General features: G+C 46.7%; 1 protein-coding gene across 4 annotated transcripts in view; it reads right to left on the bottom strand.

Annotated features, from left to right (window-relative positions):
* ccny (cyclin Y) overlaps nt 1-26,931 on the bottom strand; it is a 287,181-nt gene that overhangs the window by 54,326 nt on the left and 205,924 nt on the right. For all 4 annotated transcript variants that reach the window (XM_085987614.1, XM_085987615.1, XM_085987616.1 and 1 more), the window contains 2 exons: nt 6,691-6,725; nt 1,741-1,841 (listed from right to left, as the gene is read on the bottom strand). In XM_085987614.1, the coding sequence (XP_085843740.1) occupies nt 1,741-1,841; nt 6,691-6,725 (136 nt within the window). The remainder of the gene's footprint in view (nt 1-1,740; nt 1,842-6,690; nt 6,726-26,931) is intronic.

A 26,931-nucleotide genomic window follows, 5' to 3' on the forward strand; every position in this document is an offset into this window, starting at 1 on the left:
TCAACTGCCATGAATGTCTCCATAACCAATACTAGACACAGTACTCAAGGTGTGGTCTGACCAGAGCACTATTTCAGCATGGCCTCTTCTGATTATATAGTTCAGCATTCTATTTGCTTGTTGATTGGTGCTCTGCAATGGTTGGACATATTTAGCACTGATGCTACAAATACCACTAGATCTTTTTCTTTCGTTATTTTGACACCACAGAAGAAGTATGCGGATAGCTCATTCTCCTTCCTATGTGCAGTGCTTTACACTTATATCCACCTTAAATTTCATTTGCTACTGTTCCACCATTTACATATTGTATGCAACTCCTTTTGTACTTTTCAGAATCAACTACCCCTCCCCTACTTTGGTATCATGTGCAAATTTGACCAATCTGCATTGAGTTTCTGAATCCAAGTCATCAGTGTAAATTAGAAAGAGTAGTGGTCCAAACACTGATCACTGGGACACCCCACTCAGCACATCCCCCCCCCCGACCCTGACATAACTTCTTTAACAAGTACCCACTATTTTCTACCCATCAGCCAATTTCTTATCCACTCCAAAGTTTTACCCTGAATCCTCATTGACTAGGCTTATGTAGTGGCTTTTTTTGTGCGGAACACATCGTAAGGCTTTCTTTCCGCTGTCCTCTTGGGATGTCACCTCATCAAAACACCAAGGAGGTTGGTCAGGTTTATGTTGAATGTTTTCCAAGTTATTATTGCAGATAATCCTCAAATTTACTTCCAGTAATAAATTCTATTATTTTTCCATGGTATTGTCTGCTTTGTCACCTTTTATGAAAATGGGCACAACGACAGTAGTTTGCTTCAAATATGCTGGTTCATCTCCAGTGTTCATCAGCTCTCATAATGGAACATTAAAAAAAAAACAATAAACATTTCGGCTATTATGGTTCAGAGGTCTGAGTTACAGTTTGGGCTTTTTCCCCCAACACTTTTGTGTTTCAGCAATTGGCAGACAAAGTCTCCTACAAACCGAAACCTGTGCCCTTGGATGTGCTGTATCTAAGATGCTGCACGCCGGATTAACAATGACCTTTTTACTATGATAGCGATCACAGAAAATCATGCAAGCTGCCAATCTCATTCTTCTTACCCCTACTGAAAGGTGGCAAACACCAGACCAAAGCATTCAGACTAAAACTAATGGTCATATTTCTTTAAAAGTAGAATGTACAAAGCAACAAGACAGAGCAGGATACTAGAAACACAATAACCAGACTTACACGGTATACACGTTGTTTCATAGCAAGAAAATAGACTGTCCAAGTCCTTGTAGTTCTTCTCAGAAGCTTTGGGCCAAGTCCCTGATGGAAGTGGCAGATGACCCTCCTAGCCACTACCATCATGTGGTAGGCACAGTGCAAAGCAGGGAACTGGAAACTACAATTATATGGGTACTTTGATGTCAAACCAGGTTCTATTGATGATCCAATGATATGTCTTCTCAATAGGCAGTTAAGGCATTAACCATTTTAAACAGATAATGTGCTCGATTGGCTTGAGTTGGAGTTAGCATATCAAATACCTAATGTGTTTCAAAAAGATCAATATTTTGATTATCTCGAGTTTAAAGGTTACCAGGGCTGTAGCCCAACAAAGCCCATCTGCAGTCCTCCGTGTTGAATTTTGGTAAGAGCAGACATTCTAACTCTGGCTACTTTTTAAAAACACTCTCTAAATTAAAAGAGAAATCACCCTGCTTGTCACATTCTGTACCCACCATTTGATAGTATACTTCAGGTTTGGCTGGCTGACGGTGCTGTCGTCCAGGAATATTGTGGAGCAGGAGCTGTATTTCCTTCTCATCTGTCCTGGAGGATGCTGGGAAACAAGATGCAAATTAGACTGGGCTGGCCAAGTAGCTCAAACCATACTCATTTCACGCCAACAGCAGACCATTCACATTCTGGTCCTGACTCTACTCTTACAGGTTTTACATTTCATGTGGCTTCAGCAGCCAGTTGGCAGAATACCCTCAAGAAAGTTAAACTCCACTGCCACCGGCCAGGCAGTTTATGTTTCTAACTGTGGCCGATAGCGAGAGACCTGCACATTCGCCATTGCTTGCAGTTTTTTCAAATATAAAAGAGGCTTAATACAAGAAAACTCCCATTAGAGTTCTACATTATTCATTGTGTTAATAAGTAATCCTCAGTGCATTGCCAAATCAAACCGCTTTAATCATTTGTTTACAAACGATGCAATGGCATCAAGCAAGTTGTCATTGTTGCATCATGTCACTGGACTGTGATATCACTCAGACAAAATGGCACCCTGCTCTTTTTCCCATCCAAATAGAAAAGGCTTTCTACAAGCACGCTTTCATTGAGTTCAGTTAACCATCACCTTGGTCCACTGTTTAAACAGTTCTCAGGGTGTGATTTCTTTTTAGAAAACCACACGATGTGGCCATTTCTCCTTCTGCCATTCTTTCTCAGCAGTAACAAAGCATCTATTTAACAGGTGAACGGCTGATTGTTTCCAAAACTTCCATCATCCCACTCCATTCCTGTTCTCCTCACTCCCGTTCTGCTCAATAATCTTATCACTACCTCCCCGCTCCAAAGTCTCATCATTTCAACTCATTCTAATTCACGTTTTCATTGCGCCATGTTGCTCAGTCCAAGCTTTCTTTGCCGCGTCCGGTTCACTCGAAACTCTGCTTTCCATTTAAATCATCCCTCCCTGCTCGAAGCTCTTATTGCCTCAACCTGCTTCTTTCTGTGTTTCCATTGCCCCATCTCCCTCTGCAACCATGTTCTGCCCACTCGTCCTGCTCTCCTCCCAATTATTGTGGCACCAACAGTGGCTTTTGTGAATTCTGAGTTTAAGTTCGCTCTGCCACTCTGGCTGAAAGTGGAAGTGTGATGGGTTTAAAACGTTGCATTAAAGAAAAAACAAACCTAGGATCAGATGATGGCTGGAAGAAGAGATCAACAATGGCCAGGTAGTCTGTGCAGTTCAAGTTCAAATGCAGCAAGAGGAAGAGGAAGAGAACACGGAGAGAGGAAGAGAGCATGAATGTAGAACAGAGCAGGGCGCTAAGAGAGGTCACTAGCAGAAGATGGAAATATGCAGCTAGGGAGGCTGACAGTTAAATGGGGAACACTAAATGACAGTGCTGTCAATAGGGTGATGAGATTTCAGAGGGAGTCGGTAAAGAGATGTTAATAAAAGAAGAACTGCCCAGGGTAAAAAAAACAAGCACTGCGGTGAGATGCAGGAAGGTCAGTGTGGGGAAACTACAAAGGCACGCTCTCTCTGTATACTGGGAGGTTCATGCTGAGGAAATGAGAATACTCTTCCTGAACAAACAATCCATCATTCTTCAAATCACACATGCCTGTAAATTTGATTTCCCATAGGAAGAGGGTAAGTCGAGCCCATATATCTTTGGGTTTTTGAAGAACACTGTGAAGATTACCCATGACAATGTCACCATACTGGGATACTGACAAAACCACTAGCAAAGGAACACATAAAAAATTATATTGAACAGAACCACAGCTCCCCGGAGAGAGAGGAGGGGAGGAAATGGGAATGTTATCACCATTAACGAGTTAAAAGGAGAGGATGAGTGCAAGTACTCCAGGCATTGTACACAAGGCGCAAATGGCACCAAAAGATCAACATATAATCCAAACAGTTGATGAGTCCTCTCTGGAGTATTTTAAATTCTTAGCCAGAAACACATACAAAAAGAAACCTTTTCTACAGCTGGAATTACAATCCCTGTGAAGACCCGGGTTTCTACTAAAACTGGGAATGTGTTGTCATTACATGGATTCTTAAAATAGTTAAGTTGTATTCCTATTAGGGGTCAACTGGTACTGGCGTTGGCACTGATGACAACACTATGTTAGTAAAACATTGGCGAGAGAAAAATCATGTTTATATCTAATATAACACAGTGTCATTAATAAAATATGGTTTCTTAAAAGTGTCCGCTGATCCCCTAGCTTACTACTAAAAGCTTTAGTAACATGGCCTTTGCAGCAGATGATCTCGCCGTCTCTTTTTTAATGACAGAATGCACCGTGCCGCTGTGTATCATTGTATCCAGCAGCCGCATTGAAGAGCTTGCCCTTAACAACGACAGTCATGTGACCCGGGGGTCTTGGTGCAAGGCAGCCTGTATCTGTTGGTTTGCCACAGCAACAGTTTCTGAAGTGACACTGCCGGGTGAACACAGCTCCCAGTCTCCGTTCCATGCCAAGCCTGTACTACAGTACAAGCCTTTCACGCCACATGCCTCAGATGTGCCCAGTAGTTACAGAGTAATATCACTGGAGTTCAGTCACATAGCACAGCACTGATAATTCTGTTGTTTGACTGACAGGAACCTAGGCAACGCAGAATTTTAAGTAACAGGGAAGTGAAAAGAGAAATGATTAAATGGAAGAGAATTAGAACAGCAGTTGGATTAAAAAGCATTGTACAAAGAAGGTGACAATTCAAAATGAAATACAACCACCACGCCTTAAAAAAAAAGCCAAAAGAAACAGGGCATTACCGCGCTGAATAAACAGTCCACATGATTAGTGCAACACATGCTTTAAGGATAAAGGAAAAAGAAAAGGAGAGAGAAAAAAATGAAGGTCATATCATGATCAAAATTTAAAATACAGGAAGCAATGAGAGAAATGGACTGCCCTCACACCACCACCTCCAAGTTCCCCTCCAAGTCACACACCTTCCTGACTTGGAAGTATATCGCCGTTCCTTCATCGTCGCTGGGTCAAAATCCTGGAACTCCCTGCCTAACAGCACTGTGGGAGTACCTTCACCACACGGACTGCAGCGGTTCAAGAAGGCGGCTCACCACCACCTTCTCAAGGGCAATTAGGGATGGGCAATAAATGCTGGCCTTGCCAGCGATGCCCACATCCCATAAACGAATAATTAAAAAAAAACACCCTGCACCCCCACACACGGAATCAACCCCAGTCCATACAGGAATCGGAAACAAGTCTAATGACAATATTCCCACAGACATTTTTGCACGTATTGACGACATGCCTTTCTTTCGCAGAACCTCAAAACTACGCAAATGTTCCCGTCCTCCTGTAATCCAAAGGCTTGCAAATCCAAGCTTGGTGTTACCTAATTACCTTATTAACTAACCTCATCTGTTCCCTACTCTGCCCCAGGTCACTTGTTTAATAATGGTGATGTTTCATGGTTTAATAAGCTGGGTCCTCTCACATACACACAATGACAGGAGCACTTTCACTCTCAGGACTCGGTACTGAAACATGCCGGTAATTGTTGACAGCTACTCATTTGTTAGTAACAACCAAACACTGGTCAACGATTAAACTGCAGTGATAGGCAGGAGGCCCGATTTATTTTTATCCGTGTAATTTTCCCTCCCCCATCGTCTCTTATGACTCAACCTGCATCATGCATCTCTGCCCAATTCAGAGAATGGAAAGCACTTGGCATGTTCATCAAGCCCCTAGCATTCCACTTCTAAGTTGCCCAACAGCAGCTTGAGGTGACTCTTCCTCCAATTTTCTCCCTCTGCTGGAAGGGGTGCGGGGAAATGAGGAGACTCTGCACTCGGCATCTAGCTTCAGACTCTCATAAATCCCTGATGACACAACCAAGATCACAAAAATTGTTGTATGGGCAAACCCTAATGCCCACCAACCTACCCACCCCATTACCACCACCACCATGCCCTGATCTTCCTTTATGACATTGTGATTTCATTCCTCATTCTTTTTGTTACCCCCTCCATTTTCAGTTAATTCTTTCTTCACTAATATTGTTCCTCTCATCTGACTTTTGTCTTCCCACTCCCAACAGTTAATTTTATCTTATAGTCAAACAATCGAAAGACTTGCATTTATATAGCGACTTTCATGACCTCAAGATGTCCCAAAGCACACTACAGCCAATGAAGTATTTTTTGAAATGTAGTCACTGTTGTAATGTAGGAAATGCGGCAGCCAGTTTGCGCACAGCAAGCTCCCACAAACAACGACGTGAAAATGACCAGATAATCTGTTTATGTGATGTTGAGGGATAAATATTGGCCAGGACACTGGGGATAACTGTCCTGCTCTCTCCAAAATAGTGCCATGGGACCTTTTAAGTCCGCCCGAGAGGGCAGATGGGGCCTCGGGTTTAACGTCTCATCCGAAAGATGGCACCTCCAACAGTGCAGCTCTCAGCACTGCACTGGGGTGTCAGCCTAGATTTTTGAACCCACAACCTTCTGACTCAGTGGCGAGAGATCTACCCACGTGCTTATGGCGCAAGCTTCTCGAACACCAAAACCAGACCAAATTTTAACTTAAAGCACATTATGAAACAACCTGCCAACTGGATTCCTTCACTCATCCTTGCCTTTTATAAATATGGAAGCGATATTTTGGCTTGTTAATGTGACAAACAAATAAACTGCAATACCGTGACAAAATAATCAGGTAGTTCATAGAATTGATTTTCTTTGACGTCAAAATTTTCTAGGCAGTCATGTAGCTGTTGTGACTGTAACTTCAGTGTCTAGAACAGCTAGAATGGAAACTTTAAAACAAGCAACAAACCTATTGATGGGTTTTAAGTATTCTTAACAAAGAAAAGTGCCAAAACTCAGTTAAAACCACGAGCTACGCCCCGAACTATAAGCAGAACAAGAATGCAGCGATAAAGTGCTACTTACATGGTTTACATAGAGGCTTTTCCGTTTCTCTCTCACTGTAAAACATAGAATAATAAATAAATATATTTTAAAAGAAACTCAGAAGGAACAGCAACAACAGCTTGCATTTAATGTAGTAAAAATCCTAAGGAACATCACACAGGATAATCAACACCAAGACAAGGAAGAGGAGAATAGGTGGGATGACCAATGGCTTGGTCAAATAAGTGGATTTTAAGGATGGTCAGAGGATTGAAAAGTATAGGGGAGAGGGTGGAGCTGTTGTAGATTTAGAGGAGGTTATACAGATAAATGGGAAGGCCATCAAGCTAAATGGACGGTCTAGACCTTGGAAACAAAAAAAAATCCATGAGCTCCTTGTACTTCTGGTTAGAAGCGAGGGGCCAGGGGAAGAGAGGTTTAAGGAGACAATTGGTTAAACTCGGTCAATGTTGTCTCTCGTCATATTAGCATGTTGCTACCAATACATTATAGGGACAAAAAAAAACATATTTATGCTACTTTATTTTAAAGTTGTGTTGTACACTTTTTAATTGATAGTCTGTCTCCTTAAAAATCTCCAACCACTAATTCTCTCTCCAGACACAGCCTTTGTATGAAAACTTCACATACCCATCATTTAGCTTTATTTAAAACCTATTGAAACAACGCTGGTATAAAGGTCTCGAGTGGGATTTGTCGTCGCTGCAGTTCAGCTTCACTTTCCATTCACTCTGCTTGTAACTGGAGGATGTGGTAGCCTTGCCATGACTTCTACCTCAGCCAGTGATGATGATGATACAGAAGTTTTCAGTATAGCAGAAATTTCTCATTATTGTGAAATTATCTTTGAATGTTACATATCATTGTTAATTATGAATGATGAACATTTTTATTGCATGGCATTGATTCAACTCTATTTCATTTACAGATCACTGCACAAGTATGGTATTTGCTAACTTTTTTTATTATTAAAAAGTGAATCAGTTTACACAGGTGAAAACAATTCATTCAATCCTAGATAGAGGGTTTCTGCCTGTGAATTGGTTAAGTGCAACATATTTTCACCACATAATGGAAGGAGCAACCAAGGGCTTGCCTGAAGCTAATAGCAGTTGGCCTTCATAGATGTGCAAGATCATCCTCACAATTTGAAGACATTTCTAGCACTTCAGTGTTCACATGCACAACAGAAATGTTATGCTGAGCCAACTTGACATAGTCAACCCTCACCAGGAAGTGTCACTGAGTTTTAGATGGGCTTTCAAAGCAGCATTTATTTCAGCAAAGGAATTCTGTTGATGTAGCTGCTACAATCAAGATCAACAGAATATAAACAATGATACTGTCGATCACCTCTTTCCCTCGTTGGCAGATTTTCATGCTGCACAAGTACACATAATGGGCAGGATTTTCATTGGGCCATGGAGGGGGGATTGGAGGCAAGTGGGGAGTTAAAATCCCGAAATCGGGGGGGGGGGGGGGGGCACGAACCCATCCTGCACCCAACCCGCCTCCATGCCAGTTTCAAAGGAGGCGGGTACCCGTCTACCAGAGGTGGGAAGGGGATTAGTGCCAATTAACTGCCTGTTAACAGGCAGTTTTTAAGCCTAATCCCTATTTTTAATGTTGAAGTGTGGGATTCCCGACTGCTCCAAACCACGCCAAGTTAGAGGAGGCGGACCGTCGGGATGAAGGGCTTGGAGGAGTCGAGATGTCCGGTGTTCAGGTGAGTGATGGGTGCATGAGTGCAAAGGTACGTGTGTTTGGTGTGTGTAAAGTGTTTAAAGAAGTTTTACATACCTTTACAGCCTTCCTTCCTTCAGGTCTCGGGAGTCCCTCATCTCACCGGCACAGAAAGCAGAATGGCTGCGAGCTGACAAAAATTGCAGCATTAAGCTTTCTGTTCCGGGGAGATTTCTAAATCATCCTGAGAGGAAGGAATTAACTTAGAATACAGATTGTCAGTGTTTGACAGCTTCAAACAGCTGTGAAACGCTGATATTTCATCTGTCAAAAGGTCTTGACACATGAAATATCAATCTGTGATGTCACCTGTTGCCGGGTGGCCCCTAATTGGCCTGCTGAGCCCGCTGGGCCGGCTCAACAAGGTCAATCAAGTCAAAATCGCGTGGGTTGGCTAGACCTCAATGGAGGCGGGACTACAACCCCAAAAGTTGTAGTCCCGACTCCTCAATGAAAATCCAGCCCAATGGCTCTCATTAACAATGGCCACGTATGTGGGGCGGGAGGTGATTAAAGAGATAGGGAGGGGCGAGGCCATGGAGTGATTTGAAAACAAGGATGAGAATGTTGAAATTGAGGTGTTGCTTAACTGGGAGCCAATGTAGGTCAGCGAGCACAGAGGTGATGGGCGAACGGGACTTGGTGCGAGTTAGGACACGGGCAGCTGAGTTTTGGATGACCTCAAGTTTACGTAGGGTAGAATGTGGGAGGCCAGCCAGGAGTGTATTGGAATAGTCAAGTCTAGAGGTAACAAAGGCATGGATGAGGATGTCAGCAGCGGATCAGCTGAGGCAAAGGCAGAGACGGGTGATGTTACGGAGGTGGAAATAGGCGGTCTTAGTTATGCCGTGGATATGTGGTGGAAACTCATTTCAGGGTCAAATATGGCGGAGGCCAGATTATACACTTGTAATTGGGACAGATGGGTAAAACGTACTGCCTTTCGCTTCGCTCTTCTCACCCCCGCCCACCCCATGGATACCCGAGTAGAATGCTCTGTTGTGCTTGTCCCAAACAGAGATGTGAAGGAAACCAGTCCCTGCAACTTGAACTGTGGTCCTCACCAATTCACTACAGATTATTTGAACGCAACAAGATTTTATTTAAACTCCATTAAAAACAAATAAATGAATACAGACTTTTTGCGCTAATATTATCAAATGGATGGAAACATACCATAATGTCCCCTTTAAGAATGAGTGTTTGTTGAATACCCCAAAGTTTAACACAGCCTCAACAGGCATTAAAACTTGACTATTCTTAGAGGTCCCGAAGGACCTGGATTGTTTTAAAAGCTGTGTAATTGCATTTTTTTCTTCTCCGTAGCTGTAGACTGAACTTCTCAAATCCATCTGCAATTGTGTTCCCACTGCCTTCTCGCCCACACCCCACCCCCACAATTGGCCACTAGATGGAGAATTTGTGCAGGAGTGGTGTTTTATTTCAAGGGAAGCAGGAAAAAAGGCTGAGCCAACCATCCTGTCCTGTGAGGCATTCCTTCTGCTTGATGATGGAGCAAGAAGACGGATATCCATGAAGAAGCTTCTATCCCAGACATTCAGAACAACCTGGTCAAAGAAGAAAGCACAGCAGCAGAAAACGAGACCCGAAAAGTGGAAATAAACCACCTACCCTGTGTTGCTAGTTAAGATTTGTAACTGACGTTATGCATTCACACAGTCAGTTATCTTATTAGCTTTTTAATGCTCAATAGGCAAGATTTTTAGTACTTCCTACCTCTTTCAGGAGAGTGCATTTGTTATTCATACATCTTTCATAGTCCTCTCAGCCATATTTACAAATTAGTCATCCATTAGGTATTTAATGAGCTTTCCATCCCAGCACTCAATTTCCAATAGAGACCTTTAAAAATGCTGTGGGCCACCAGTAATGGCCTTCCGTCATCTGCATATCTTCACACTAGAAATAGGTTACGGCTGAGCTCTCTTAAGCAGAATAATTGAGCTTGTTTTTAAACTTTTGTTATTACTGGGATACATTTTATGGTTTCTTATTCATCTGAGAATATTGCAGTCTTTCTAAAACAGACAAAGTTTCTGATACATCCTTGTATTACGCCAGATTTAGCTACAGAGGAAAATGGACATCCATTAGATCAGAGGGAAATTTGGAAAAAGATCCCTCGATTTCTGGTGAAATCCTACACTGTGAATTCCTGGTCTCAAAAGTTCCACCACATACTTTTAAAAGAACTTGTATTTATATAGCACCTTTAACGTAGTAAAAACATCACAAGGCGCTTGACAGGAGCGTGAGCAAACAAAATTTGACACCGAGCTGCATTAGGAGATATTAGGGCAGACGAGCAAAAGCTTGGCCAAAGAGGTAGCTTTTGAAGAATCAAGCAGTAAGCTAAATAACTGGAAGTGCTGCCACAAAAAAAAAACACGTATTGCTTTTGTTCCTCTCCTGTAATCTGTCTTAAAACGGGAATTGTGTTTTTTGTGTATGTTGGTAGTCGAAGCCTCCTTGTATTTGCACTCCTGAAACCAAAGAAGCAACTCCGGAGAAGCAGTCGTAACAAATAAATGAAAAATCCTCAAGCCACCTCTTCAGCTTTGCCTGCGCTCGCTTGCAGCGCTGCCACTGCCGATAGCTGACTTCTGTGGCAGCTCTATAAAACAAAAAGAGAGGCATCGCTGCTGACTCCGGAGCTGCGGAGATCCACTTAAATAGCTGGCTATTATTGGGTAAATATAAATGCTGTTGCTGCTGGCTGGGGCCTTTTCTGACTAGAGGCAGGCTCAGCCCACCCATACAGGCCAAAAATGTGTTTTTGTGCTCAAAATCTTCCCAAGCCGCAGAGCAGATCCACCACAAGAAACAAAGTTACAATCAATGACTGTTAAACAACTGCACATGTGCAAGCTTGTGTACATCCGTTGTTAAACGGTTGATCGGGTGCTGCAGAATCCACTATGTATACGAATATTAATGTGAATTGTTAATGGAATAATTTCTCCCCCCCCCCGCCGAAAAAATATAGCATTAAACCCCTTTCAGTTGAAAACACTTTTGCTTTTAGACAGTACGCCTATAATGGAGTAAATTATCATGCAAAACCAGATGCACTTTCTCATCATGTTCAGCGCTGCAGTTTTAACACTCTAATTTCGTCCAATTCCTTGAAAAACCATTTCTGCTGAGCTAGGCAATAAAATTCAATGCGTATTTACTCCAAGGACTGTGTCCACTGAGCTTAATTCATGAAGCATATAGGTCGACCATTCATTTACATTTGAGTTTATAATTAACCTCACTGTTTTTACTATCTGCAGAGAGAAAAAACGGTGCATTTTAATAAGTGGGGCATTTATAAGGAAAAGGCATGATTTTATGAAAGTAAGAAAGCTGTGTTGGTTTTAGGTTTACTCTGCATATTGGCTTCAATATGCTTTAAGAAGCAAATCACAGCTAGCCAATATGTTTTAATGTGCAATATGCTTCTTCTGTGACTAGCTTAATTAACAAGCATTACTGTCACTGACAACAGCAGAGCTGTAATCACACTACTTCATCCTAATGTTAAAAAACTCAAAATGCTCTGCAAACACTTGGGACTAGGCTAGCCTTCCTGTGAAGCACAGCATAGCAACAGAGTAATCACAGGGAGTGGCAGCCAAAGTTCTTTTACTGTAATTTCCAAAAATCCATTAAGAACATACTCAATGTTCACTAGTGTTTCAGTGGGACAGCACTGCATGAGGCGGTACTGAGCCACATAGACTCGGAGGGTCCCAGGTTCATCTTGAGGTTCAGGCTAATGTAACCAATCTCAAGTCGTGAGAGTGCTCCAACTGGGCTCCACATCCTGAGGCATCCTGTCAATAATAAATAGACTTTGAAAGGAGCCTTTTAAATCTGAAGCTTTTTATTCATTTCCGACAGTTCCAAGATGTGCATCTATCAGGATCATTTTTAAGAGTCTTCGGTTTGATGCTTTTTGGCAAATGCAATAGAATTTGCTCCTGAGCCTTCTACCAGTTAAAAAAAATATATAGGCCTAGAAATTCAGTGGGCTGCGCCACCCGTTAGCGCCTTAGGAGGGCACTTCGTGGGTTGGACGCCATTGCCCACGCCTCCCGCTAAATTTAGCAGTGCGCTAATGGCAGCGCTATCCGTTAGTGCTGCGCTGCTACCGATGACGTCATCTGTGTGCGCAGCGCCCCGATCGCGAAATTTAGTAGTGCTCCCTGCTTTAATGCCGGTCGCTATTTGCGACCGGTTCAGGGGGACCTACCTGCGGCGGTAGAGACGCTGAGGTGCGGGGCGGCCATTTTTTTTGCTGGCCGCCTGCCAGCACCTCTCCACGCCGCCGTCCCCGGCCACCTGAGCCCCCCACTCCCCCACCCGCGGAGTGCCGGCTGTGTTCCAAGAGCCCGGCACTTCGCCTCGGTGCCGGGTTCTTTTGCCGGCACTCGCGATCTTTGATCGCTCTGCAGCAGGCCCCTGCCCTTTAAGGGGAAGGCAAGCCTGCAGTACCACAGCGCGCCGTGCCGCAGCGTGTGGCGCTGTGGCATGTTGCGCTGCGATATTGAATTGCAGCGCCCCAAGAGGGATGCGGGGCGCCTCCAGTAGCGCCGCGCTTCCCTCTGGGGCACGCAAAATCAATTTCCGGCGGGCGGCCGCGACTACTTCCGGGGCGCTACTTTTAGCGCCCTGGCGAGGCTGGCGCCCCATTTATTTCTAGGCCATAAACCTTAGGGGGAAAAATTGGGGCGCTAACAGGACGCAAAGCTCCTAGCGCCCGGGCGCGGCACCGCTGACACCTCCCACAAAATTCAGCGAGAGGTTAGCGGCGGCAGAAGCCAGTAGCACCCCGCGGCGCTGCGCCTCCGGCGACAAAGTCATGGCCGTGCACAGCACCCCGGCCACAAACTTGGCTCGCGTCCCCTGACCTACCACCGGATACTATGTCCAACAGGGTCAGGGCGACGTGTTTGCGGCCAGGACGGCGTAAATTAAAGGGCAGGTGCCGGGCGGCCATTTTGTTTGGGCCGCCTGCCAGCACCTGCCTCCTTTCGCCTACTCACACGGGGTGCCGCACTCCTCGAGTGCTGGGCATTTTTTCCCGGCACCCCGCTCCCCGGAGTTTCAGCAGGGCCCTGGTGCGTGCTGCGCTGGGCCCCTCCCCTTTTTAATCAGGAGAGGGAGGCCTGTAGTATCGCGGCGCTATGTGCCGACGGTGTGGCGCTGTTGCACATAGCGCCGCAATATTGAATGGTAGCGCCCCAAGCAGGAGGGGGAGCGCTTCCAGTAGCGCCCCGCCTCCTGCTTGGGGCGCCCAGCGAAGTTAGCGCAACGCAATTTTTCCCCCTAGATGGTTTATTTTATTCAGAAGATTGTTTGTCAGAAAAGAATATTTTTAGGTTTCTGTCTTCTCAGCTCTTTTATGACACTTCATAGTGTAATCCATTTAACTGCACATTCAGAAAAGGTATACAACTTTAAGTACATGGTTTCAATTAAGATTTTTCTGGACTCATTTCTACCAAAGCCTGATTCGTCAAATAAATAACACTGCAATTAAAAATGAATCACAATTAAAGTGCATAGTTTTTCAGTCGTTTCCCAGTCTCTGCTTTGCAAATCCTGATCCAACTATTTATTCATCTGCTGTTGCTTAGTCTGTGTAAACACTGTACTCTAAGCTCTTTAAGCTGTCCTAGTATTAAACAGCATTTTTCTAAATAAAGTAGTTTGGAACGGTACACTTTGTATTTCCACCTGTTAGCTCTTACCTGACTGAATAAACACCAACGTTTCAAATATTTTAGGGCTGTGTAATCTGCACAACTCTGCAGAAAATTGTGCAAAATCAGTTCTACACTCGACAGAACCACGGTGCATTATAACAAATTCAAAGCGGTTTCTCCCACACAATGGCATTCAGTTTAACCCTTTTATCAGCAAGTTACACAGAAGCTCTTTGAATAATTACAGGAGACTTCGGTTTATCCGGAGGTTGTATGTCCGGAAACCTCGATCTACCAGCAGAAATCAGGAGCCATTTTGTTAGGTTTTTTTCTCTTCTCGTGGCTTTTTTTTCCCCAACAGTCAGGCTCTGGAAAGTCTCTCTGAAGCTGTTGCTAAGCTACAGAGACGCTTCCAAGGTATGGGCCGACTGTTTGAAGCTGTTGCTAAGCAACAGTGTTTGTTGTCAGATACGGAGATGAAAACCTCCGTATGCTTCAACATTAATGCTGGTATGTCCGGCAGTTTTGATAGATCGGCAACAGCTCGGCCCCGTCGGTGCCAGATATAACAAAGTTTCCTGTAGGTACAAATTGTTTTAACAGCCAGGAACATTGCATTTTTATTTATGGTCCTACTTAGCTGGAAATGGATGCCCGGTGAAGTGTTAAAAACTGCAACATATACGTAAAAAAAATTCCCACACTTTCCCCATCTTTGAGGCAGTTCAGAGACGATTCACACGGTTGATTCCTGAGATGAGGGGGTTGACTTATGAAGAAAGGTTGACCAGGTTGAGCCTATACTCATTGGAATTTAGAAGAATGAGAGGGGATCTTATTGAAACATATAAGATACTGAGGAGGCTCGACAAGATAGATGCAGCGAGGACATTTCCCCTCGTGGGGAAATCTACAGGCAGGGAAGTGGATTTGAGCCCAAGATCAGCCATGATCTTATTGAATGGCAGAGCAGGCTCGAGGGGCCAAGTGGCCTATTCCTGCTCCTATTTCTTATGTTCTTATGTCCTTATGTTGGTACAATGCCTGTAGAATTTATACATCATAAACTTGGGTGAAATGAGTTTACAACTGCTTTGACCTCGACTGAATCAGTTGAAATGAGGGCTAATGGGCTAACAATGGGGCTGTAAAGACATAAAGGGAAAGGCAAATAAGAGTAACGACCTGCCTCAGATGTATCCTGGCTTTACAGCTATTTCTTTCAATTTAGTATTTGGTTTCAATATTTTTCCAATTTATACATTGCATAGAATTACACACGCGTCTACAGCACAGAAACTGGCCATTCAACCCAATTGGTCTATGCTTCACAGGAGCCTCATCCCACCCCTCTTCATCTAACCCTATCAGCATAACCTTTCTAGCTTATCCAGCTTCACCTTAAATGCATCTATGCTATTCACCTAAACTACCCCTTGTGGTAGCACATTCCACATTTTTACCACTCTTTGGGTAAAAAGTTTATCCTGAATTCACTATTGGATTTATTAGTGACTACCTTATATTCAATGAGATTAGCCATGATCTCATTGAATGGTGGAGCAGGCTTGAAGGGCCGAATGGCCTACTCCTGCTCCTATTTCTTATGTTGTTATATTTATGCCCTCTAGTTTTGGACTCCCCCACAAGTGGAAATATTTTCTCTACGTCTAATCTATCAAACCTTTCATAATCTTAGAGACTTCTATCAGGTCACCCCTCAGCCTTCTCTTTTCCAGAGAAAAAAGCCCCAGCCTGTTCAGCCTTTCCTGATAAGTACATCTTCTCAGAACTGATATCATCCTTGTGAATCTTTTTTGTACCTTACTCCAGTGCCTCTATATCCTTCATCTAATATGGAGACCAGAACTGTGTATAGCACTCCAAGTGTGGTCGAACCAAGGTTCGACACAAGTTTTAACAGAACTTCTCTGCTTTTCAATTCTATCCCTCTGGAAATTAACCCCAGTGCTCAGTTTGCTTTTTTTTTTAATGGCCTTATTAACCTGCGTCGCTATTTCTAGTGATTTGTGTATCTGTGCCCCCAGATCCCTCTGCTCCTCTTCCACATTTAGACTCTTATTCTCCAAGCAGTAGGTGGCCTCCGTATTCTTCCTACCAAAATGCAGCACCACACACTTATCTATATTGAAATTCATTTCCCAATTACACGCCGATTCTGCAAATTGATGAATGTCTTCTTGTATTTGTAGTGTATGTACCTTTAAGAGAGAACTACTTCTACAGCTCCTGTATACTGTAGTACCGGCAGTGACCACACCTGTATATAAGCCTTGAGCAGGCATCTGTACTGTTAATCTTTAGACTACCCTCCTCCAGTAAACACCTGTTGATTGTTAATCTACAGCCTCCGTCTAGTTATTGAAGAACACCATACCTTAAGCTTTACGGATTCAACAGTAGCGACGAGGTCGATTCGAATCTACCTGCAACTCTGCATTTCCTTCCAAGGATTCGCTCCGGGAGGACGGTGGAAGAAATTCGAGGCCGAAAGCACGGGCGTCGACCACGAACAACCGCCCAGTCATCCGGCAGAGAGAGTGAACATCACAGGGGAGGCTGTTTGAAGAAGGGTCAAACCCGAAACGTCGGCTCAAATTTCTCTCCACGGATGTTGCCTGACTTGCTGAGTTTTTCCAGCATTTTCTGTTGTTATTACAGGGGAGGCTGTTGAGAGCTGGGCTTGGTTCTCCAGCCACGACGATCCAGCAACAGACTGGCAACAGGTACAGCGCAGACCCTTCCCGGACAGCGGCGGCTGGAGCCGACCGACGGCACAGAAAAGGCCGAGCAGCGTCGACGGGGTAAGAGAGAGGGTAGAGCGCACAGGGCGTAGCCGGGGGTTGAAGACCGAGCGGTGTCGACGGAAAACAAAAAGAGAGGGTAAAGCACAGCCGCGGTTCAGGACCGAGCGGCGGCAACGAGAGAGGCACAGGAGAACGCGCAGAGTGCAGCCAGGGCTCAAGGGCGGAGCAGCGTCCGCGGGGAAAGAAAGGGTGCGCGGGAGACGCCATTTGAGCCGCGGAGAAGAAGGGAGAGCGCGCCATTTGAGCCGCGGAGAAGAAGGGAGAGCGCGGGAGACGCCATTTTTGAAGCCGCAGCAGAGAAGAAGGGCGAGCGCGGGAGGAAAGGAAAGCGCAGGAGACGCCATTTTGAGCCAGCAGAGAAGAAGGGAGCGCGCGGGAGACGCCATTTTAGAAAGTCTAACCACACCCAGGGATGCCGAAGAGTGGCAGTGTCACTGCGTTCGACAATGAAGTCGAAGATTGGGCGACATATGTGGAACGCATTGAGGTGCACTGCAAGGCGAATGAAGTGCCAGATGCCAGGAAAGCACTGGTTTTGTTAAATTCCATGGGTGAAAAAACATATGGCTTACTCTGAAACCTAATAACCCCAGAGAAGCCAGTGGATAAGGATTTCAAAAGCATAGTGGAAATCCTACAGGACCACTTAAACCCCACACCGCTGCGGATAGCAGAAAGATTTAAGTTCCACAAAAGGAACCAGCAGAAAGACGATAGTAATGCTGAGTATTTAACGGAACTGCGCAAGCTATCAAAACACTGCCAGTTTGGAATGGGACTAGCAGATACGTTAAGGTACAAGTCTGTGTGTGGGCTTCAAAGTGAAGGAACCCAGAAATGGCTTCTATCAGAAAAGGATCTTACGCCAGACAAGGCTTTCAGCATGGCAGTATCACACGAAGCAGCCGCACGGGGCGCTGCAGAGATACAACGGAGACCGCAAGAATATGGCACCAATGAAATGTCATATGGAGCAGGGAAGTGTTATCGCTGCGGCAGAACAACACACGACCAGAAGGATTGTTGGTTCAAAGACCAAGTGTGCAGACAGTGTGGAAAAGCAGGACACATAGCAAGAGTCTGCAGGTCAGGGAAGAAAACCAGCAGCAAGAAATCTCCACAGGAGAAGTACAAAAAGGTACATAAGGTGATGGACAGTAGTTCAGACGAACAGAAAAGTGATACAGACTCTGGAAGCAAGGAGCTGGGTTGTCTGAAACTACTATCTGGGTCACGCTCAAGATAGACGGAGTCCAAGTGAAAATGGAATTGGACACAGGATCAGCCCTAACAGTCATAAACCGAAGGGACTACAAGCGGCAATTCTCACATATACCCTTGAAAGCTACAGAGATTGTCTTGAAGACGTACACGGGGCAAAAAGTCTACCCCAAAGGAAAAATAAGAGTGAACGTGATATACAAAGGCCAGGAAATACCAAAAATGGACCTATATGTATTGCCAGATGGAGGACCACCACTACTAGGACGTGAATGGATCCGGAAGATACAATTAGATTGGCATTCCATACAGGCACTGAAGGCTGAGGCCAAAAAGGATGACGACGTCACACCTGGACGACTGTCAAAAATGCTAACTGACGCACAAGAAGTGTTCCAGGAGGGACTCAGAACACTAAAAGGCATAACAGCGACGATTAAAATAGAGGAAAATGCAAGCCCAACGTTGTTTAAGGCCAGACCGGTGCCTTATGCGATCCGACCAGCCGTCGAAGCAGAGCTGGAAGGTTTGGAACGTTCAGGAGTACTGTCCAAAGTGGACTGGAGCGAGTGGGCTACACCCATCGTTCCTGTAATGAAGAGGTCGTTGAGTAATACGCCTGGGGAACCAAAGGAGGTCCGCATCTGTGGGGATTTTAAGGTGACAGTGAACCCAGTCCTTCACACGGTACAATATCCGCTTCCACGGATTGAAGATATTTTCGCCTCGCTATCTGGAGGTAAACGCTTCACTAAGATTGATCTGGCCCAGGCGTACCTGCAAATGGAGGTAGAAGAAGCCTCGAAAGAATACCTCACGATCAACACTCACAAAGGTCTCTACCAATACAACCGGCTGGTGTTCGGGGTAGCATCGGCTCCGGCTATTTGGCAAAGGGCAATGGATCAAGTCCTGCAAGGGATTTCAGGGACCCAGTGTTATTTGGACGACATCCTGGTCACGGGTGAAAATGACAGTGATCACCTCGCCAACCTGGAGAAGGTGCTCACTAGATTAAAGGAATATGGGCTACGAGCTAATCGCCACAAGTGCGAGTTTTTCCAGAAGCAGATCTCGTATTGTGGCCACGTTATTGATAAAGAGGGGTTACATAAGTCCCCTGAAAAGATTGAGGCAGTAGTCAAGGCTCCAGCACCGGAAAATGTGTCACAACTGAGGTCGTTCCTCGGGCTGGTGAACTACTACCATAAGTTCTTACCAAATTTGTCTACAGTATTACACCCACTGAACACCCTACTGCAACAGGGGGTACCATGGAAGTGGAATGACGAATGTAAACGAGCTTTCCAGAAGTGCAAAGAATTGATCACATCAAAAGAGGTGTTGGCCCATTTCAACCCAGCACTACCAATTCGGTTGGCGTGTGATGCATCACCCTATGGTATTGGAGCGGTGCTGTCGCACAAATTCCCAGACGGGTTGGAGAGGCCAGTAGCCTTTGCGTCTCGGTCACTAACCTCAGCCGAGCACAACTACGCCCAGATTGACAGGGAGGCCCTCAGCCTAGTGTGGGGAGTAAAAAAATTCAACCACTATCTGCATGGGCAGAAGTTCACCTTGCTGACTGACCACCAACCACTTGTCTCCATCTTTAATCCAAAGAAGGGCGTTCCGGTGATGACTGCACAACGGCTACAAAGATGGTCCCTTTTTCTAGGGGCGAACCAATATGAAATAGAGTATAAGGGCACGAAACAGCATGGAAACGCTGATGGGCTATTGATGCGCTATCAATTACTCATAAAAGACTGAGAGTTAGAAGAGTAACTAAAGGCTTTTATTAACAAAAGAATGGAGGTCTGCCTCGAGTGGTTGACCGGTCCAGAAATACAAAGGGCTGGGGAGCAGCCACCTTTATACTAGGACTTGTGGGAGGAGTCAGCCGAGGCATGTCCAGGCATGTACACAATGGAATGCAAACAGTATACAAACAGTGGTTTACCACATTCACCCCTTGTTTAAAATTGAGTCCGGCGGGGTGAAGTGTATTAAAAGTTAGTGTATTGGAGTCTCTCCGGAGGTCTTGTCTGCCGCTGTGATCAGCGTGGCGACGGCAGGGGTAGTGAAGCTTCCGGCATCAAGTCCCGCGTAGGCTGTGGCGCTGGCGTGTCGTCCTCGTAGATGTTGAGCGGGTCGCGGGGCCCAGGCCTGCCGTCTGCTGGGGCTGGATATCGGATCGTGGGGGGGGGGGGTGGGTGGTAGTGGGTAGTGGGTTACTGCAGCCCCCGAGGGTGCAAGGTCTCTTATGGAGACTGTGTCCTCCCGCCCGTCCGGGTACGCAATGTAAGCGTACTGGGGGTTGGCGTGGAGGAGGTCGACCCTCTCGACCAGGGGGTCCGTTTTATGGGTCCTCACGTGTCTTCTCAGTAGGACCGGCCCTGGGGACGTCAGCCATGGCGGTAGCGATGTCCCCGATGTGGACTTCCTTGGGAAGACAAACATTTTCTCATGAGGGGTGGCGTTAGTGGCAGTGCAGAGCAGTGACCGAATAGAGTGGAGCGCATCGGGTAGCACATCCTGCCAGCGGGAGGTTGGAAGGCCCCTAGACTTTAAGGCTAGCAGGGCGGCCTTCCAAACTGTCGCATTTTCTCTTTCCACCTGTCCATTCCCCCGGGGGTTGTAACTAGTGGTCCTGCTTGTGGCAATACCCCTAGTTAGCAGGTACTGACGGAGTTCGTCGCTCATAAACGATGAGCCCCGGTCGCTATGGATATAGCTGGGGAAACCGAACAGGGTGAAGAGGTCATTTAGGCATTTAATGACCGTGGCACTGGTCATGTCCGGGCAGGGGATGGCGAACGGGAAACGGGAGTACTCATCAATAATATTGAGGAAGTACACGTTGCGGTCGGAGGAGGGGAGAGGCCCTTTAAAATCGACGCTCAGGCGCTCGAAGGGGCGAGTGGCTTTTATCAGGTGAGCCCTGTCTGGTTTATAAAAGTGCGGTTTGCACTCAGCGCAGACTTGGCAGTTCCTGGTCATGGTCCTGACCTCCTCAATGGAGTAAGGTAGGTTGCGGGCCTTGACGAAGTGGAAGAACCTGGTGACCCCCGGGTGGCAGAGGTCATTGTGGAGGGCCCGCAGTCTATCGATCTGCGCGCTGGCGCAGGTGCCACGCGATAGAGCATCCGGGGGTTCGTTGATCTCGTAATTGTAGGTGGAAAGTTCGATTCTCCACCTCAAGATCTTGTCATTTTTGATTTTGCCCCTCTGCTTGTTGTTAAACATGAAAGCGACTGAACGCTGGTCAGTGAGCAGGGTAAATCGTTTTCCGGCCAGGTAGTGCCTCCAATGACGCACAGCCTCCACAATAGCCTGGGCCTCCTTCTCAACAGCGGAGTGTCTGGTCTCCGGGCCCTGGAGGGTTCGTGAAAAGGCCACGGGTCTCCCCGCCTGATTGAGGGTAGCGGCCAGGGCAAAGTCGGACGCGTCGCTTTCCACCTGGAAGGGGATGGATTCGTCCACTGCGTGCATGGTGGCTTTGGCGATGTCCTCCTTGATACGGTGGAAGGCTAAGCGGGCCTCTGCCGTCAAGGGAAAAGAGGTGGACTTGATCAGCGGACGGGCCTTGTCCGCATAGTAGGGGACCCACTAGGCGTAATAGGAGAAAAACCCTAGGCACCTCTTCAGGGCCTTGAGGCAGTGGGGCAGTGGGAGTTCCATAAGGGGACGCATCCGGTCGGGGTCGGGACCGATGACTCCGTGTTCCACAACACAGCCAAGGATGGCGAGGCGGTTTGTGCGGAATATGCACTTCTCCTTGTTATATGTCAGGTTCAGGAGTTGGGCGGTGCGGAGGAATTTTTCGAGGTTTGCGTCATGGTCCTGCAAGTCACGGCCGCAGATGGTCACATTGTCCAGATATGGGAAAGTGGCCTGCAACGCATTTTGATCTACCATCCGGTCCATCTCCCTTTGGAAGACGGAGACCCCGTTGGTGACGCCAAAGGGAACCCTAAGGAAGTGATAGAGGCGGCCGTTTGCCTCAAAGGCAGTATACTGGCGGTCCTCAGGGCAGATAGGGAGCTGGTGGTACGCTGATTTCAGGTCAATGGTCGAGAAGACGCGGTACTGCGCGATCTGATTGACCATATCAGCTATGCGGGGGAGTGGGTAGGCGTCCAGTAGGGTGTAGCGATTTATTGTCTGGCTGTAGTCGATGACCAGGCGCTGCTTCTCGCCGGTCTTAACGACCACAACCTGGGCTCGCCAGGGGCTGGTGCTGCCCTCAATAATCCCTTCCTTCAGGAGCCACTCCACTTCGGTTTTAATGAAAACCCTGTCCCCGGCGCTGTATCACCTGCTCTTTGTGGCGATGGGCTTACAGTCGGGGGTGAGGTTAGCAAACAGTGGGGGGGGGGGGTGACTCGGAGTGTGGAGAGGTTGCACCTGGTGCGCGGCGGGCAATTTGGAAGCTGCTGGCTGCGGACTGTGAGTGGGGGGAGGGGTCCACCGTACGCCATCGTAACACTTTTAAGGTGGCACTGAAAATCTAACCCCAGTAGAACGGCAGCGCAGAGGTCGGGCAGGACTAGAAGTTTAAAATTATCGTACACAGTCCCGTCTACTATGAGTGTCACCACGCAGTAGCCGCCAATGTCCGCTGACTGGGACTCGGAGGCCATAGAAATCCGCTGGTGCACAGGCAGGACTGGGAGAGAGCAACGCCGCACCGTGTCAGGGTGGATGAAGCTCTCCGTGCTCCCAGAGACAAAAAGGCAGATTGTATCGTGACCATTTACCTTAATGTCCATTGTGGAACTGGCCAGTTGGTGCGGTCTCGCTTGGTCCAGTGTAACGGATGCCAGCGTAGGGGTCGGTGTGTCGCTGCGGGTATCAGATGAGGCGGTGTCGGGGGCCTGCTGCATCCCGGCTGTCGTCCAAGATGGCGGCGTCCATGATCCCCATGTGGCTGGAGGCGTCCAAAATGGCTGCTGTACCGGTGATTCGCACATGGCCGAGGAGGCCCAAGATGGCGGCCCGCATGGCCCACACGCGGCGCTGCTGGGCTTCGGGGTGGCTTTGGCCCTGCAGACGCTAGCGTAGTGTCCCTTCTTCCCGCAGCCCGAGCAGATCGCGTTTTTCGCCGGGCAGCGCGCTCTGGGGTGTTTTGCCTGGCCACAGAAGTAGCATTTCTGGCCTTGGGGCACTGCTGTCTGGCCTTGGGACACTGCTGCGGTAGTTGGGCCGTTGCTGGGGTGTGGCTGGGGTGGCACGGCGCTATGAGGCGGTCCTACCGTGTCCCAGGCTGTCGTTCCCCGCGGCGTCCACGGTGCAGAGGAGTAGGCATCCATGCCCTGGTAGGCTGCATCCAATGATAGTGCGAGTTCAGAGGCCTTGTTGAGGTTGAGGTCACTCTGCTCCAACAGTCGCTGTCGGGTGTAATTGGATCTGTGGCCCGCTACAAAAGCGTCCCGGATAAGTTCCTCTGTGTACACGGCGGCCTTTACATCCTTACACCCACAGGCCCGGCCAAGCACGGACAGTGCCTGAAGATATTCCACGGTCGATTCCCCAGGTTGTTGTTTATGACTCCCCAGAAGGTGCCTGGCATACACTTCGTTCACTGGGCGCGTGTACTGGTCCTTGAGGAGCTTGATAGCATCCGCGTACGAGGTCGCGTCTTGGATGACCGAGTACACTCGGTGGTTCACTTTGGAGGTCAGGGCATCCAGTTTGTCCTCTTCCGATTTGATTGCTTCGGAGGCGGTCAGGAATTTTTCGAAACACTTAAGCCAGTGAGTAAACTTGGTGGATGAGTCCGCCTCCCGATGATCTAAGTCCAGGCATGCTGGTGTGAGGATCTTTTCCATTATAAAAATTTTGTTAATAAAATTGATGCGCTATCAATTACTCATAAAAGACTGAGAGTTAGAAGAGTAACTAAAGGCTTTTATTAACAAAAGAATGGAGGTCTGCCTCGAGTGGTCGACCGGTCCAGAAATACAAAGGGCTGGGGAGCAGCCACCTTTATACTAGGACTTGTGGGAGGAGTCAGCCGAGGCATGTCCAGGCATGTACACAATGGAATGCAAACAGTATACAAACAGTGGTTTACCACAGCTATCACGCCTGCCACTGCCTACTGTGGAGGAAGCACCAGCAGTGGACCCTATCAAAATATTTTATTCGTCGATAATTGAACGCTTGCCAGTAACTAACGCGGATATAGAGAAGGAGACCCGAAATGATCCGACACTGTCTCGGGTATATGATTTGACGGTGAAGGGATGGCCAACACATGGCGACTCACTGTTGCCAGCATTCTCATCCAGAAGAGAACAGCTGTCAGTATGCCAGGGGACAGTGATGTGTGGATCCCGAGTGGTAATTCCATCCAAGTTAAGGGAGAGAGTGCTCAATGAGCTTCACGAAGGCCATCTGGGAGGGGTGAAAATGAAAAGCCTTGCTAGGGCTTATGTGTGGTGGCCGTGGATCGATCAACAAATCAAGGACCTAACAAAGAGCTGCTCAGGATGCCAGAAGGTCCAAAATGCACCACCACTTGTCCCTCTACACCCATGGGAGTGGCCCTCCTCTCCATGGCAACGGGTGCATATTGATTTTGCTGGTCCATTCATGGACTCAATGTTCTTAATAGCAGTGGATGCGCACTCAAAATGGCCTGAGGTGATCAAAATGTCCTCCACCACTACAGAGAAAACGATTGCAGTCCTACGGACCATATTTGCTAGGAACGGCTTGCCAGAGCAGATTTGCTCTGATAACGGACCACAGTTTGTGTCCGAAGAGTTTCGGAAATTTATGAGAAGGAATGGGGTAAGGCATTACACATCCGCCCCGTATCATCCAGCCACAAATGGATTAGCTGAGAGGTTCGTACAAACCTTTAAAAAGGCAATAAGGGCCATGTGCGATGATGACATTCCACTACAGCATAAGGTGGACAATTTCCTGTTAGCCTACAGAAATGCGACACATGCAGTTACCAACCAGACCCCGGCCATGATGTTCTTTAACCGAAGGTTGAGATCTCGTCTGGATTTGCTCAGACCAAATGTGCGAAGAAATGTTGAGGATAAGCAATTCCAGCACATCAATGAGAAGCCGACAAGGAGCTTCAATGTAGGACAATCAGTCTTGGCCCGCGACTACCGAACAGAGAAATGGCAACCCGGAACGATATGCACACGGCAGGGGCCACTAATGTACACAGTGGATGTCGGGGAGAACATTGTGAGACGCCACGTCGACCAGATCCTAGCGTCACAGGAACGAGTCAACCCCATGTCTCGCGTACCTGGGGATGAACCCGACATACCGGTAGCATCTACCCCAGAAACAGTCGCAGCGGAAACTGATGAACTAACCGACGAAAGGGGGCCAGCATCGCCTCCGCACCAAGAACAAGACTATCAGGAAAGGCGCTATCCAGAAAGGATCAGGAAGCCGCCCCAAAGACTGAATCTATAAATGGACTATTTCAGTTAAATGTGCATGTTAAAGTGTTAACTGTTATTTGAATGTTATGGGTACTGTTAATCTAAAAGGGGAGGAATTGTAGTGTATGTACCTTTAAGAGAGAACTACTTTTACAGCTCCTGTATACTGTAGTACCGGCAGTGACCACACCTGTATATAAGCCTTGAGCAGGCATCTGTACTGTTAGTCTTTGGACTACCCTCCTCCAGTAAACACCTGTTGATTGTTAATCTACAGCCTCCGTCTAGTTATTGAAGAACTCCTGCTCCTATTTCTTATGTTCTTAAGATTTACGGATTCAACAGTATTTTGTCGCATTATACCGGAGTACGAACTATACCCCCAATTTGATGTTGTCTGCAAATGTTGAAATTGTGCTTCTGATTCCCTCGATAGATTCAATGTACTGCCCATTTTATCTGCCGATTTGTGATGTTTGCGCAATGGGGTTGATAACCCATTGGAATATACATGCTTCCTATTTTTGATCTCGGTGTACTCGTTCATTTTTGGACTGATCGAAGGCCATCCTTTTGTTTTTCCATCTCGATTGAGTTTTCTTCTCCTCACATTTTTAGTAAAAGTTTGCCAGATGGGTGAGGGTGAGAGATTAAAATTGATCTGAAAACACCGTGATCACACAGATTCCAATGCTAGGAACAGAACACATTCCAAGCAGATCTCCTTGGCTTAAGCTGTCTGAGCACATCTGCTTCTGTCTGGCTAACAAATTGAAAGATATTCAATCAAGAGAAGTGGTATAAATAGAAATGTTAAGGGGGGGGGTGGAGAAGTGAGGCAGCTCGAGTACATATTTACTATCAGAAGTTTATTGAGTTACTGCATTCTATAAAATTTTCCCCATGATGCTAACTGTTATCAAGATATACAATTAGGGTTTGCAATCCCAGGCTCCTGTTATCCTAGGAACCCAAGCCATTTCAGCAATCCTGAAATCTCCAGAAGCATTAAAGGACAGTGTTTGGGCTTGATCTTGTTCTCCTGCGACTTCCTCCTCTGACATGTCCTTCTATCCTCACTGACTGTTGACCTGCATGTGACTTTAAAAAAAAAAATCAACAGGTCAACTACATCCCTCCTGAGCGAGGTGCAAAATTCCATAGCAAAAAGGTGCATCGAGCGGTAACGTTAGCGATTCGTAGCCTGCCACCTCAACAGCAAGACTTTTCAGGGCATCCCGATGAAATGGATGAAAAAACAAAATTAAAAAAAAGCTCACACTGATAAAAACCATTTGCATACGTAACCAGCCCTAAGGAAACAAT

Source organism: Somniosus microcephalus, chromosome 5 (genome assembly GCF_052327205.1).
Source record: "Somniosus microcephalus isolate GS21.2 chromosome 5, FLI_Smic_1.0, whole genome shotgun sequence".
In the NCBI taxonomy this organism is placed as follows: Eukaryota; Metazoa; Chordata; class Chondrichthyes; order Squaliformes; family Somniosidae; genus Somniosus; species Somniosus microcephalus.